The 14,302-nt window shown below is 36.7% G+C and overlaps 5 protein-coding genes and 1 long non-coding RNA gene across 7 annotated transcripts; 2 read left to right on the plus strand and 4 right to left on the minus strand.

Annotated features, from left to right (window-relative positions):
* Window positions 1-360: 360 nt before the first annotated feature.
* Window positions 361-4,656, minus strand: LOC103413551 (histone-lysine N-methyltransferase SUVR4-like). 2 transcript variants are annotated; one of them, XM_070810036.1, is made up of 6 exons: window positions 4,431-4,656; window positions 3,349-4,223; window positions 2,646-3,262; window positions 2,264-2,529; window positions 1,498-1,557; window positions 361-694 (listed from the first exon to the last, which is right to left on the minus strand). In XM_070810036.1, exons 3-6 carry the CDS (start codon window positions 2,694-2,696, stop codon window positions 583-585), a joined length of 489 nt encoding a protein of 162 aa, XP_070666137.1. In that variant the 5' UTR covers window positions 2,697-3,262; window positions 3,349-4,223; window positions 4,431-4,656; the 3' UTR covers window positions 361-582. The 2 variants fall into 2 exon arrangements, with proteins under 2 accessions (XP_070666137.1, XP_070666138.1); XM_070810037.1 differs by lacking the exon at window positions 1,498-1,557 and having other exon boundaries at window positions 2,646-4,223.
* On the minus strand, window positions 2,715-4,618 carry LOC139187639 (probable inactive histone-lysine N-methyltransferase SUVR1). Its single transcript, XM_070809004.1, has 5 exons — window positions 4,431-4,618; window positions 4,121-4,223; window positions 3,852-4,034; window positions 3,215-3,732; window positions 2,715-3,021 (listed from the first exon to the last, which is right to left on the minus strand). Exons 1-5 carry the CDS (start codon window positions 4,616-4,618, stop codon window positions 2,715-2,717), a joined length of 1,299 nt encoding a protein of 432 aa, XP_070665105.1.
* A 426-nt stretch (window positions 4,657-5,082) lies between the features above and the next one.
* Window positions 5,083-7,910, plus strand: LOC103449626 (uncharacterized). Its single transcript, XR_011574219.1, has 3 exons — window positions 5,083-5,228; window positions 6,139-7,093; window positions 7,260-7,910. It is a non-coding gene; the product is annotated as an uncharacterized lncRNA (long non-coding RNA).
* A 1,034-nt stretch (window positions 7,911-8,944) lies between these two features.
* Window positions 8,945-9,640, minus strand: LOC139189780 (uncharacterized). The gene has a single exon (XM_070809005.1). The coding sequence runs from the start codon at window positions 9,638-9,640 to the stop codon at window positions 8,945-8,947; it is 696 nt and encodes a 231-aa protein (XP_070665106.1).
* A 263-nt stretch (window positions 9,641-9,903) lies between these two features.
* Window positions 9,904-10,413, minus strand: LOC139189781 (uncharacterized). Its single transcript, XM_070809006.1, has one exon. The coding sequence runs from the start codon at window positions 10,411-10,413 to the stop codon at window positions 9,904-9,906; it is 510 nt and encodes a 169-aa protein (XP_070665107.1).
* An 856-nt stretch (window positions 10,414-11,269) lies between these two features.
* On the plus strand, window positions 11,270-12,767 carry LOC103449629 (agamous-like MADS-box protein AGL29). The gene is made up of 3 exons (XM_070809007.1): window positions 11,270-11,339; window positions 11,660-11,777; window positions 12,117-12,767. Exons 1-3 carry the CDS (start codon window positions 11,270-11,272, stop codon window positions 12,670-12,672), a joined length of 744 nt encoding a protein of 247 aa, XP_070665108.1. The 3' UTR covers window positions 12,673-12,767.
* The last annotated feature ends 1,535 nt before the right edge of the window (window positions 12,768-14,302 follow it).

The following is a 14,302-nucleotide window of genomic DNA, read 5'->3' on the forward strand; positions in this document are numbered from 1 at the left end:
ATGGATGGAATTGTGGGCGAAAAGGAATTTTACAATACAACCTTCATCCTCATGAGCTAAAGACAAGAACTTGATAAAGCTACTTCTTACCCCCAACGACAAGTACAAGCCAACGACAACTTAGTACTTCTAAAACTTAGAGAATATTGAGAATGGGCTCTCAAGGATTCAGGCTGTTCAAATGATTTGAGTATGTGCATGTGGTACAATACTTTAGTGGATTTAGTATTGGGTTCTACCCATGTATTTTGAGTTCGAAATTCTCCCTACTCTTAAAATATTGTAATACTTTCAAATCTTCCTTCCACCTCTCAATAATAATAAATTATTTGAGTACGTGCATTACTTGGAGGGAAAAAATTGAGTCAAAAGTCAAATTTGAGCTTTAATGACTTTGGTCATTCAAAATTTTATGTTTTAGGATCTAGACACATCTATGTCCGTAAATTAATGACCCAATGAATCTCAAACAAGAAATAATGCAAATAAATGTATATTTGACAAACACACTCCATTTTCTCCTCCTCCTACGCATTTTTGTTTTGTTTTGTCCGTTATATTTTTCGATCGTATCAATACAAATTAAAGTTGGAGGGAATGTTTTGTTTGTTTTGTTTTGTTTTGTCCATGATGATGGTGACGATCCGGGGTCTCCACTTCAACAGGAATCTCAACCAAGGTAGCATCCGAACACCTGATCAATAAATGTATTATTAATATATAATCAAGATACTGAAGATCAAAAACCGTTCAGGTATATACTCGAATGACGACACTGAGACAGCTTGAATGAGAAACATGGCTTTTGAATAAAAAAATATATATATTTACAATACATACAGAGATTGAATGATTCTCGTCCGTGATCGTATTAATCACCATTCACTGAGTTTATTGAATGCCAACCACCCGTCCAATATTTCAGATGTTTATTATTGCAGGCTAAAGTTTGAATTTGTAGATGTTCAACAGATAAGTCACTGGACGATAGTGGAACTTTAAGTTTGCATGCAATCTACTATTAACCTTGACGAATGAATAAAGAAACTGGGCAGTCCACAGAGAAGGTCTCATGTCCATGCCCAAGATATTTGAAGGGAAGTCATGCTATGGAACCGGTTATCTGTGGCAGAAAAGGGTAACCTGAACTGGGTTGAGGATAAAGAAACTGGAAACCACGTAAAGGAATAGAGGCGATAAATAGATCATTGACAAGCGGATACTTCTATAAAAGACTAACCAACTAAACCTAGAATTTTTGTGATCTAGAAATTTCTTTGTTTGAGTATCTATTATTAGAGCATCCTAATCAACTGTTTGAAATATCCCGTAAACCCTTCCTATTCAGTAGCTGAATTTGGCACCGAATACAGCATATGAAACTGTTATCTGTAAGACTAAACTTATCATAAATATAAGTTAAGAGATTAAGCTCATGAACCACAAATTTATACAAGTATTAAAATCACAATTCGATAAACACAATGACAAACTAACCCGTAAAAACAGTAGAAGAAGAAGCCAAAGCAGACTTCTAAACAGTGCACCTTCTTCTCTCTTGCAAAACCAAAAGTACTCAAACTAACAATAGGTCTTAATTCAATATTGAGCGTATGTTTTGTGAGAGCAGTGACCACTATTTATAATAGATTAATCCAATAATTCACCTATTAGAATCACCATAGGATACCAACTATGAATCCAAACATATTATGAGTGCATCAACAAAATAGACTTTCAGTCTCACAAAGACTGATAATCTGAATTAAATCCTACAAGAATTAGGATAGTTTTAAGTTTTATAGCAAGACTTTTCTATGTCAATTAAAGCATTACGACCGACCATAATATTTAGTTTCATACTCATATTCTAACATTATCATCTTTCTTGACCAAATGCATCAGATTTTCTTCCTATAAATGTGGCTATATTAAGCTAAAATTACTTTTCCCGTAATAGTGCCAGTAGATATATCCAGTAAGAGGCAGAAATAGAACATTGTTACATCCCCCGCAGCGAAAAGAAAACTTGAAAAGCAAGAAAAGCAATACCAAACAATTACCTTTATTTCATTTTTTTTTTCTTTTATAGGTCACAGATAAGATGACCTTGAAATTTATATAGAAAGGAAAATATAACTTTTATGCAATGTCAACTTTGACTTAGTTCATTATTCCAACAACTATTATAACAAAAAAGTTCAGTGCTAACGGAAGCGGGGGGAGGAAGTGTCTTGTGTATATAAACAGTAACAATGTTCACCTGTGATTGATAAATCTTGCAACATTTCCATAAGCAGTAGCGTCCAAGCAAAGTGCCTCTTCATCTTCCAAGATACCCTTCGAACCCCAGGCCGCATCTAGTTGCACTGCGTAGTATGCATGCTTCTTACCAGTACTCGACACATTTCGCTCATGTCGTTCTGTGTTGGTTAATATCTCTCCAACATGCTCACAAACAAAAGATCCTCTTGGCAAGTCCTCCAGTGTTCTAAGACCCCATCCTTTCCCTTCAGGTGTCAAAAATACCTGAAACATATCAACAACCACTCAAATGACTCTAGCATTTAAAACTGATTTAGCTCTAGCTACGTTATTAAGTAGGGTTACAACTTACAACTGAAATTTACAGAGGATAACCTAACCTGCAACTTCACGCTGATGCCTTGCTGAACAATCCGGTTTCCACAGTTCATGTTGCATCCACATTAATGTCAGCACTCCTTTATAAATTTTGGTAACAAATGGCCTTTACATGCCACAGAACTCTTCTCGTACTTGGACTTTTCGGGAGGGCACTCTCTGCAACAGAAGTAGTGGTGTTGTTCAGGTTCCCGCTTCCACGCTATACATTCTTCCAGAAACTTCTCTTTGACCAATCCTCCTGGTGTGTAAGCAAACTGACCCTCAGTTTCAGAAGCGCAGACACAAGGCATGGGTGATGTCAGACAAGCCCCATAACAACGTGAACAGAAACCATCATGAGACATACGGCCTAGTGAAAATTTCACACAGGCATTCCTACAAACGAAACTCTGACGGATGTAAAGAAAGTTTAGCAGATCTTCAGCGTTTTTTCCATCCTCCAAGGGAATTTTCACTCTCTCCTCACCTCTAGTTATGTCTTCAATATAAATACCGGATTTTATATAACTCCAATGGAAGAATGTAGTCATGAGCAGCCTCCTCCACCTTGCGTAATTTTGAAGATTACTGGCCTTGGAAAACCATTAATCTCTTTGCAGATTCACCACAGATGCTCCTAACATCCGTAATTGAAAAACCAATTGAGCGGTGAAGACCGTTAAAACAACCAAAAGCTATATGCTTGGGTATATGGGGAATAACCTTGATAAGATTCTGAAATACAAATAATGCGCTCGGGGAACTTAGAGCATTGAAATAATTGCCTTGATAATGATATCCAAGAACATCTTGTGCAGCGGAATTCTTTAACGCTGCTACATCTCTGGAAATTGTACTTTCATCAAAAGTTGAATCAAATCCTGTTTCCGCTAAGCATTCTCCTCCCCCGTACGATTTCATGCGTGTCTCTTCCAATAATTCTAGAGCTTCATCAAAATATGGAAGGCAGAAATCAGAGTGTAGAGAAGGGTGACAAATCAAAGACATTTTGAGCTCTCCCTTTGGAGGAGATGATTCGACATCAAACAGCGACAAATCTAAAACGGTACCTCTACTGTCCACAGTGGATGATTTCACTTCTAAGAACTTCAAGCCATCGTCACCAAAATCAGGAAAAAAAAAAAAAAAAAAAAAATCTTCACACATCAGATTGAGACTTTCTTCCAGCTGTGCTTCGCAATGACACACAGAGTCGAAGTTACTACCAGTGTCCAAAACCTCTCCTTCTTGGAGTCTCTGCGACTTCTTCTCACTAGTGGCAGAGAATCTTCAGAGTCTTCAGATTCCTCATTCTGATGTGCCCTTTTCGATGGAGTTTCTTCAAGGCAAGATGTGGCACATTTCAAAGGGGACGATGATTGTTTTGTCTGTTGCCTTGTGCAATATCCCTTCATTGGAAGTTGAACATCTTCAGTTTTATCATGAGATGGAGCTGCTTTGTTCTTACATTTCACAGCCTGGCACAAAAGTATACGACTCTATAAATGCCATCTGCATTGTCAACGAGAGCGCCATGACATGAAACTTCACAACCACTTATAACATATCGAAACTCCTCTGCCCTTGTGCTCCGCTGTCTAATTAATGAAGCATGAGGACCAAGCGTAAGCATAATTAAAGACGAAATGTAATTAAAGAAATAATTTAGTTGAAATATTTTCATAGTTCCCTTCCATGACACATATACTAGATGAGCGTAATTAAAGACGAAATGTAATAAGAATTACAAGCATTCAACAAGGCAATCACGCCATGACAAAATTCGATAAGGCAGACAATACTACCTCTTCCTCTGCCTCTTCCTTGTTGTTGTTGTCATTGTCCAATAAAAACTCAAGTAGTACTCTGTACAGTCCTCCACAATAAGCTTCCAGTTGTTCTCATACAATTGCAGAAGTTCCTTAGCAGCCGCCTTCGTTCGAACTTCCGAAATGCCAAACTGCTTCATTGCATCACAGGCATCAGCCGCCATATCTTCCAATTTTTCTTCCGCATTGGCGGCATCGGTACTGAATTTCTTTAAGCTGTAACTGTCACACCCAAAAGACCCCTGATTAAATTATTAATCCTCAATGTATTATGCAGGAACGAGTGACTGGCAGATGCAACTAAATCACCAAAATTTGATCCGAAAATGGCAAATAAATTTGTGAAAAATGACCTGAAATACTTTGTAACGCCAACAAATTGAGCTAAAGCAAAAAAATCAAACTTTTAACTCCCAGAAGAGAAACAAATTAAACGACGGAGCAGCGAACTGCCAAAAAAATAAAAAATAAAATAAAAATATGATATGAAATTCTAAGCACTAGCGGAGCCAATGCGGGGGCATTGGGCTTTGTTGACCCCAATAGATTTATAACTTATCCCTTTAAAAAAAATAATTGACTTCTTTAATAAATTTTTCAAGTTGCGAGTCCTACCCTCTTCCTTTCTTACGCTATCAAAAAGGTGACTTTTCCCCGAACCCATTTCTCACGCAATCAGAAAAGTGACTTTTCCTAGAACCCAATCCACACCAGAAGCCAGCGATCTCTCTTGTTCTTTAGGTTGCGTTCTTCCGGCTCGGCGTCCTTCCTCTAGTAAGCTTCTCTTGTCTGAAATTTCATTATTTATTTGTTTGGGTTTTTAAATTTGGGGAAGGGAGAATCTGAGCGAAAGAGGGGTGGGAAATTTGAAACCATCATAAGAAAAATTGAATCAATTCACTCATGTTAATTCCTGTATTGTAATTCTAAACCAAAATGAATGATAACAATATAAGATTTTAACATACGATGAAGTTGTAGCAGGAAAAAGATAAGGCAATCAAATGGAAAATAAAGGAATAAGACAAATTCAATCACATGTAAAATGAAATTTGAATTGCATAATTGAATGGATTTATAACTGAACCCAAAGGAGAAACAAAACAAACGGGAAAGGGGAGGGACAACTGGGAAGAGCAAAGGGATGAGGTTTGCAGTGACTGTGACTCTGTGTGACATGTTTATGGGTTTGATTCAATGGGTATATTCTAACAATGAATGGATAATGACTTAAGGGATGGTGTCGACAAAAAGAATTGGGGAAGGAGGTCTGGGACCCTGGTTGTCGACAAAAAAAAATTGTGGGGTTTGTATTGCTCTGTGAAAGTTAGATTGTGGGCTTTATCTCAAGGTTTGTGGACAAAAAGATTTAGGGAAGGAGGTATGGGACCCTGGGTGTCGGCAAAAAAAATTGTGGGGTTTCTATTGCTCTGTGAAAGTTAAATTGTGGGGTTTATCTTAAGGTTTGTAGGGTTTGTATTGATCTATGAACTCTGCTTCTTAATTGTTTTTAATTTGATTAAATTTATATTATATTGTTGATTCTTTTTTGTATTATTTAAAACCGTTATGGAGAGGTATTTTAAGATAAAATCAACTAAAGATAACCTCTCACCCTCTACAATGGATATTCCTGAAAGTTCAAAGGAAAATAACATAGAAAGTATACTGGCATATCTTCCAGGAGATCCTGGGCTTCGACTCTGGATCATATGATCCAAATATTAGAGATCAGGTTCGAAGAACTTATTTACAAAGGGAATTGGTTCAACCTGGAACCCATCAATTTCCATATACGTCATTTGCAGGAGTACAATGTCATTTCAATCCGAAATGGTTCGATGACTTTCCTACTTGGTTGGAGTATAGCATATCCAAAAATGTTGTTTTTTGTCGAAGTTGTTATCTCTTCAAGCTAGAGATTCCGGACCAAACAGGTAATGACAATTTTACTAGCAAAGGTTTTCATAATTGGAAGAAAAAATGTCGACTTCGAGTTCATGTAAGAGGTCCTAATAGTGCTCACAACCAAGCTTTACTTCATTGTGAAGCTTTAATGAATCAGAATCAACATATTCAAACAATTGTCCATAAGTAGTTGGATCAAGTACGTATTGATTATCGCACTTGTTTGAATGCATCACTTGATTGCATTCGTTATTTATTGCGATAAGGTCTTGCTTTTCACGGTCATGATGAAAGTGAAGATTCAAGCAATAAAGGTAATTTTCTTGAGCTTTTGAAGTTTCTTACATATCATAATGAGGGTATTAAAGATGTGGTGTTTAAAAATTCTCCTGAAAATCTCAAGTTAACATCACCTGATATTCAAAAAGATCTTGTGTAAACAGCAGCATGTGAAACCACTAATGCTATCATGTTTGATATTGGTGATGATGCTTTCTTTTCTTTTTTGGTTGATGAATCGCGTGATATATCAGTCAAGGAGCAAATGGCAGTTGTACTTCGCAATGTGAATACCAACGGACAAGTAGTTGAAAGATTTGTGGGCATAAAACATGTTCCTAATACCACTGCTTTTTCACTTAAAGAGGCAATTGATCAATTCTTCTCTATAAACAGATTAAGCATATCTAGATTGCGTGGACAATGTTATGATGGGGCTAGCAATATGCAAGGTGAGTTTAATGGCCTTAAGACATTTATTTTGAAAGAAAATGAAAGTGCATTTTATATTCATTGCTTTGCACATCAACTTCAACTTGCTCTTGTAGCCATGGCGAAAAATCATATTCAAATTGGCTCTTTTTTCTACTTGGTTAATAATGTTGTTACTATTGTCAGAGCATCATGTAAACGTCGAGACATAGTTAGAGAAAGACAACAAGCCAAAGTTATGGAAGTATTCAAAATTATAAGCTTCCAAGTGGGCAAGGCTTGAACCAAGAAACTAGTCTTAAACATGCAAGTGATACACGTTGGGGCTCACACTATGGTACCTTGGTAAACTTGATTAATATGTTCTTTTCTATAATTGAGGTGCTTGAGATGATTTTAGATGATGGTGTACGTCTTGATCAAAAAGGTGAAGCATATGTTTTGTTGAATCTTTTGCAATCTTTTCATTTGTCTCTACTCTTTTTTTAATGAAAGAAATATTGGGAATATCAAATGTGTTGTCACATGCATTGCAAAAGAAAGATCTCGATATAGTGAGTGTTATGGCTTTAGTCAAAGCATGTAAGCAACAATTACAAGCAATGAGGGATAATGGATGGGATGCTTGGCTTGATAAAGTTTCTTGTTTTTGTGGCAAGCATGATATGGATATTCCTGATATGAATGATATCTTTGTAGCTCGAGGGAGGTCAGGGCGTAGAGTTCAAAAATTGACAAACCTTCATCACTACTATGTTGATCTCTTTATTGTTGTTATTGATAAGCAACTTCAAGAGTTGAACAATCATTTTAATGAGACAAGTATAGAGTTGCTTCTTTGTGTTGCATGCTTAAGCACAGATGACTGATTCTTAGTTTTATCCAAAAGATTTTTCTGACATGGAGCTCACACTTCTTGAAGATGAACTGAAGAATTATATTTTTATATATGTTTGCATAATGAATTTTCTGCGTTGAAAGGAATTAATAGCCTTGCACAAAAGTTGGTGGAGACAAAGAGGGATAGACAGTATCCCTTGGTGCACTTGCTAGTGAAATTAGCATTAATTTTACCTGTTGCGACTGCTTCAGTTGAAAGAGCTTTTTCAGTGATGAAAATTGTGAAAAATCCACATTGTAATAGGATGGTGATCAATGGTTGAATGATAGTTTGGTTGTGTAAATTGAAAAAGAGGTATATGATTATATTAATAATGATGTTGTAATACGACGTTTCCAAAATATAAGAACACATCGTGGACAATTATAAATGATAGTATGATCGATTTTTGAAAGCTATTTTTTGACCCCATTGTCTTAAATTCATGGCTCCTCCACTGCTTTTAAGTGACTGTCACTGTCATCAAATCATTACGAACGATACCCTAATAATCAATTAAGGGGAAAGAGAGAGATAGAGAGAGAGAGAGAGAGAAAGTACCTTCCAAACTTCCTCCATCAGCAACGTGGGCGAAAGGAGTTTGACAATACAACCGTCATCGTAATGAGCTAAAGACAAGAACTTGATAAAGCTGCTTCTTACCTCTAACTACAAGTACAAGCCAACGACAACCTAGTACTTTTAAAACTTAAGGAATATTGAGAATGGGCTCTTAGGGATTCGGGCTGTTCAAATGATTTAAGTATGTGCATGTGGTACAATACTTTAGTGGATTTAAGTATGGGCTCTTAGGGATTCGGGTTGTTCAAACGACAACCTAGTACTTTTAAAATCGATCATATTTTCATTTATAATTGTCCACGACGTGTTCTCATATTTTGGAAACATCGTATTACAACATCATTATTAATAGAATCATATACCTCTTTCTTAATGTACACAACCAAACTATCATTCAACCATTGATCACCTATCCTAACTTTTCAATGTCAAAAGCTGAGAATGAGTCATATGGGCTTAAGTATGCAACACAAAGAAGCAACTTTGTACTTGTCTCATTAAAACGATTGTTCAACTCTTGAAGTTGCTTATCAATAACATCAATAAAAAGATCAACACGGTAGTGATGAAGGTTTGTCAATTTTTGAACTCTACGCCGTGACCTCCCTCGAGCTACAAGGATATCATTCATATCAGGAATATCAATATCATGCTTGCCACAAAAACAAGAAACTTTATCAAGCCAAGCATCCCATCCATTATCCATCATTACTTGTAGTTGTTGCTTACAAGCTTTGACTAAAGCCATAGCACTCACTATATAGAGATCTTCCTTTTGCAATGCATGTGACAATACATTTGTGATTGCTAATATTTCTTTCATAAAAAAAAGACTAGAGACAAAATCAAAAGATTGCAAAAGATTCAATAAAACATCTGCTTCACCACTTTGATCAAGACTTACATCATCATCTACAATCATCTCAAGCACCTCAATTACAAAAGATAACATATTAATCAAGCTTACCAAGGTACCATAGTGTGAGCCCCAACGTGTATCACTTGCACGTTTAAGACTAGTTTCTTGATTCAAGCCTTGTCCACTTGGAAGCTCATAATTTTGAATAGCTTCCATAACTTTGGCTTGTTGTCTTTCTCTAACCATGTCTCGACATTTACATATGCTCCGACAATAGTAACAACATTATTCACCAAGTAGAAAAAAAAAAAGCCAATTTGAATATGATTTTTCGCCACGGCTATGAGAGCAAGTTAAAGTTGATGTGCAAAGCAATGAATATAAAATGCACTTTCATTTTCTTTCAAAATAAGTGTCTTAAGGCCATTAAACTCACCTTGCATATTGCTAGCCCCATCATGACCTTGTCCACGCAATCTAGATATGCTTAATCCGTTTATGGAGAAGAACTAATCAATTGCCTCTTTAAGTGAAAAAGCAGTGGTATTAGGAACATGCTTTATGCCCACAAATCTTTCAACTACTTGTCTGTTGGTATTCACATAACAAAGTACAATTGCCATTTGCTCCTTGACTGATATATCACGCGATTCATCAACCAAAACAGAAAAGAAAGCATCATCACCAATATCAAACATGATAGCATTGGTGGTTTCACATGCTGCTACATACACAAGATCTTTTTTAATATCAGGTGATGTTAACTTGAGATTTTCAGGAGCATTTTTAAACACCACACCTTTAATACCCTTATTATGATATGCAAGAAACTTTAAATGCTCAAGAAAATTACCCTTATTGCTTGAATCTTCACTTTCATCATGATCACGAAAAGCAAGACCTTGTCGCAATAAAAAGTGAATGCAATCAAGTGATGCATTCAAACGAGTGGGATAATCAATACGTGATTGATCCAACTGCTTGTGGGCAATTGTTTGAATATGTTGATTCTGATTCATTAAAGCTTCACAATGAAGTAAAGCTTGGTTGTGAGCACTATTAGGACCTCTAACATGAACTCGAAGTCAACATTTTTTCTTCCAATTATGAAAACCTTTGCTAGTAAAATTGTCATTACATGCTTGATCCGGAATCTCTAGCTTGAAGAGATAACAATTTCGACAAAAAACATTTTTGGATATGCTATACTCCAACCAAGTAGGAAAGTCATCGAACCATTTCGGATTGAAACGACGTTGTACTCCTGCAAATGACGTATATGGAAATTGATGGGTTCGAGGTTGAACCAATTCCCTTTGTAAATAAGCACTTTGGACTTGATCTCTAATATTTGGATCATATTTTGATATCCGGAGTCGAAACCCAGGATCTCTTGGAAGATTTGTCAGTATACTTTCTATGTTATTTTCATTTGAACTTTCAAGAATATCCGTTGTAGAGGGTAAGAGGTTATCTTCGATTGATTTTCTCTTAAAATACCTCTCCTTAACTGTTTTAAATAATACCAAAAAGAATCAACAATATCTTTAAATTTAATCAAATTAACAACAATTGAGAAGCAGGGTTCACAGACCAATACAAACCCCACAATTTAAGTTTCACAGAGCAATAGAAACCCTACAATTTTTTTTGCCGACACCTAGGGTCCCATACCTCCTTCCCCAAATCTTTTTGTCCACAAACCTTGAGATAAACCCCACAATCTAACTTTCACAGAGCAATACAAACCCCACAATTGTTTTTTACGACACCCAGGGTCCCAGACATCCTTCCCCAATTCTTTTTGTCGACACCATCCCTCCAATCCTCATCCCTTCACTGTTAGAATATACCCACTGAATCAAACCCATAAACATGTCTCACAGAGTCACAATCACTGCAAACCTCATCCCTTCACTCTTCTCAGTTGTCCCTCCCCTTTCCCGTTTGTTTTGTTTCTCCTTTGGGTTCAATTATAAATCCATTCAATTATGCAATTCATATTTCATTTTACATGTGATTGAATTTGTCTTATTCCTTTATTTTCCATTTGATTGCCTTATCTTTTTCCTGCTACAACTTCATCGTATGTTAAAATCTTATATTGTTATCATTCATTTTGGTTTAGAATTACAATACAGGAATTAACATGGGTGAATTGATTCAATTTTTCTTATGATGGTTTCAAATTTCCCACCCCTCTTTCGCTCAAATTCTCCCCTCCCCAAATTTAAAAACCTAAACAAATAAATAATGAAATTTTAGATAAGAGAAGCTTAACAGAGGAAGGAAGCCAGGCCAGAAGAACGCAACCTGAAGAACAAGAGAGATCGCTGGCTTCTAGTGTGGACTGGGTTCTGGAAAAATTCACTTTCGTAATTGCGTGAAAAATGGTTTCTGGGAAAAGTCACTTTTCTGATAGCGTGAGAAAGGAAGAGGGTAGGACTCGCAACTTGAAAAGTTTATTAAAGGGATCAAATATTTTTTTAAAGGGATAAGTTATAAATCTATTGAGGTCAACGCAGCCTAATGCCCCCGCATTGGCTCCGCTAGTGCGTGTATATATATCCCACTCTAGGGCTCTCCAATCTCTTCCTTTATATCCTCTTCTCCAAGCACAAACCTACCGAAGATCGCAAACTCCATAAACTCGCTCCATTTTTGCTAGAGATATGCCAGGCATTATCAGTACCGCTCTTCCAAATCAAAAACATGTTTAAAGAAGACTTGTTATCAAGAAAATAGAGAAACCAAATTCCCGGCTGGTCTCGTTTATGAAGCGGAGGGGCGGTCTTTTCAGAAAGGCTTGTCAACTCAGCGGTCTGTGTGGCGCTGAGGTGGCCGTCAGTGTCTTTTCTCCGTATGGCAGGCTGTACGTCTTTGGCCACCCATCGGTGGATTCTGTCCTCTCTCGCCTTGAACGCGTAAACACTGCCTTGCATGGCCGCCAATACATCTCTATGCATGATAGTTCTGAGGCTGAAGATCATGATACAGATAGCAGTAGTATAATCGAGTCCAATTCAATGGAATCTTGTATGGTGTCCAAAACGAGCATAGATCTTGAAAATCTTGGCTTAGATCTTGAAAAAGACACAGAGGAGATGGAGGAGGACGAGGCGAGCAAATTTTGGTGGGATCAGCCAATCGAGAATGTGAAAAAGGTAGATGAACTGAAGCAGTTCAAGAGTTCATTAGAAAAATTGAAGGCTAAGGTAATTACGCAATTGGATGAGATGGAAATGCGTGAATCGGTTGTGAGGCATTATTTGATGTGAGACCATGGCGTCGTGATGCATTACTTATTTTGTTACAATTGTTATCGAGTTCTACATTTATTTTCTCAAGGAGGAAAAGGAGAGCTTTCATTGACTAGGGCTACCTTTTGTACAAGTGTCGTTATTAAACGTTTGATTCTTTTTACTGCATATATAGAGTATTTAATCTTTTGTAAACTAATTAGATTAAGGGATTAAGTAAGAAATTGCATGTGTATGTAAAACCCTAATCGCAATCGTACCTTGGAATCCTACAGATAGCAATAATATTACGGCAGTCGAATTCTCGGGCAATTCCAACACCAAAAAAGAAGGGAAAACTTCGCTTTCTCTTTATACAAGGGAATACAGGCCGAGAGTATTTGTAAGACACACGAAATTGATATACCACTTGATGCACATTATAACCCATGTACAATATTAGATTCCTCTATTATTGTAGCCAATTCTTAATAAGTGTGTTAGTTTTTCATATGCATACTTATCAATCAAATAAAAAACCAATAAATGATCTCTTCCGGGTGTGCTTTTCTTTTACTAATTAATTAATGAAGTTTAAGCGATGTTCTTTTTTGGTGTCTATTTTGCTTGTTTACCGTAAAAATGTAAATTAACGTTTGTTTTTTTTTTAAATACTCGTAGTTGACCTATTTTTCGTTTACATACATGAACGTAATATCGGTACCGTATAAATTAACAAGTACAATAGGGCCAATAAATAAGAACTTTTTTTATAAGTACTAAATAAAATCTCAACATTGTTAATAAAATGACCTACTTGACATCAATTTGGCGCCCTATGACCAAAGAGTTCCCGTAAATGAATAATTGTTAACTTGATAATTTAATACACGTAAGGACAACTAGTGTAATAATTTGTAAAATTACAGATTATTTCTAACAATTTTAAAGGACGGACATAAATGTTGTGCTACGACTTAGACCTATTGTTCAAATCGTTCAGAGAGGAGAGTAATACACAAACTACGACGGAGACGATGGCGGCGGCTGAGGAGGACCGAATTGAAGAAGGGAATTGGGATGCTCTTAAAAAAGTGGTTCGGTCCCTTAGGATGCTCTACGTGGTTGTTGTACTAGCGAAGGCCAGGGGCGAGACTAGGATGTTTGAGCACACCTTCGGAGATCTCGAAAACACACTAGACAAGTTCAAATCGTGCAAACCGTTCACACCATTCGCGGAAGAATCAGTAACTCAAATGAGGAATTAGAGAATCTCAGAGCACAACTGGAGACGGGTTTAGAGCTCGTCGAAAAATGCTCTAAGGTTCATTGGTGGGCTATCTTCAAATGGTTTGACTACGCCAGAAAACTTGACGCAGTGTATCGGTTTTTATTTGACACAATGCTGAATAAACTGAGAGAGTGGAATGAAAGAACGCGCATGGAGAGACGTGGAATATAAGTGTGGCAACGGTGTTGACAATAAGGATTAGCGCGCATTTGCTTTGGTTTTCTCGGATTGAGGATTGTTTGTATTCGTTATTTTACAATCAGTCTGACAATTAGATGTAGTAGTTATATAGTTTTCTTGGCATTTTTTCTTTCAGGTTCGCATTCGTAATTTTGGGATCAGTTTTATTTATTGCAGACTCTGATTTTTAACCTGTAA

The sequence above is a fragment of the Malus domestica genome, chromosome 12 (assembly GCF_042453785.1).
Source record: "Malus domestica chromosome 12, GDT2T_hap1".
In the NCBI taxonomy this organism is placed as follows: domain Eukaryota; kingdom Viridiplantae; phylum Streptophyta; class Magnoliopsida; order Rosales; family Rosaceae; genus Malus; species Malus domestica.

What these genes read in the sequence shown, in the direction of transcription:
- LOC103413551 (XM_070810036.1), bottom strand. Translation starts at nt 2,696, where the DNA reads ATGAACTGTGGAAACCGGATTGTTCAGCAAGGCATCAGCGTGAAGTTG. An exon ending in GCAAGATTTATCAATCACAG is followed by an intron (nt 1,558 to 2,263) that starts GTGAACATTGTT and finishes TGGTTTTGCAAG; the next exon opens with AGAGAAGAAGGTGCACTGTT. An exon ending in TTCTTCTACTGTTTTTACGG is followed by an intron (nt 695 to 1,497) that starts GTTAGTTTGTCA and finishes TTTATTGATCAG; the next exon opens with GTGTTCGGATGCTACCTTGG.
- LOC103449629 (XM_070809007.1), top strand. Translation starts at nt 11,270, where the DNA reads ATGTCTCACAGAGTCACAATCACTGCAAACCTCATCCCTTCACTCTTC. An exon ending in AGTTGTCCCTCCCCTTTCCC is followed by an intron (nt 11,340 to 11,659) that starts GTTTGTTTTGTT and finishes ATGAAATTTTAG; the next exon opens with ATAAGAGAAGCTTAACAGAG. An exon ending in AAATTCACTTTCGTAATTGC is followed by an intron (nt 11,778 to 12,116) that starts GTGAAAAATGGT and finishes ACATGTTTAAAG; the next exon opens with AAGACTTGTTATCAAGAAAA.
- LOC139189781 (XM_070809006.1), bottom strand. Translation starts at nt 10,413, where the DNA reads ATGAATCAGAATCAACATATTCAAACAATTGCCCACAAGCAGTTGGAT.
- LOC139187639 (XM_070809004.1), bottom strand. Translation starts at nt 4,618, where the DNA reads ATGGCGGCTGATGCCTGTGATGCAATGAAGCAGTTTGGCATTTCGGAA. An exon ending in AGGAAGAGGCAGAGGAAGAG is followed by an intron (nt 4,224 to 4,430) that starts GTAGTATTGTCT and finishes TTCATTAATTAG; the next exon opens with ACAGCGGAGCACAAGGGCAG. An exon ending in TTAATGGTTTTCCAAGGCCA is followed by an intron (nt 3,022 to 3,214) that starts GTAATCTTCAAA and finishes TTTCGTTTGTAG; the next exon opens with GAATGCCTGTGTGAAATTTT.
- LOC139189780 (XM_070809005.1), bottom strand. Translation starts at nt 9,640, where the DNA reads ATGGTTAGAGAAAGACAACAAGCCAAAGTTATGGAAGCTATTCAAAAT.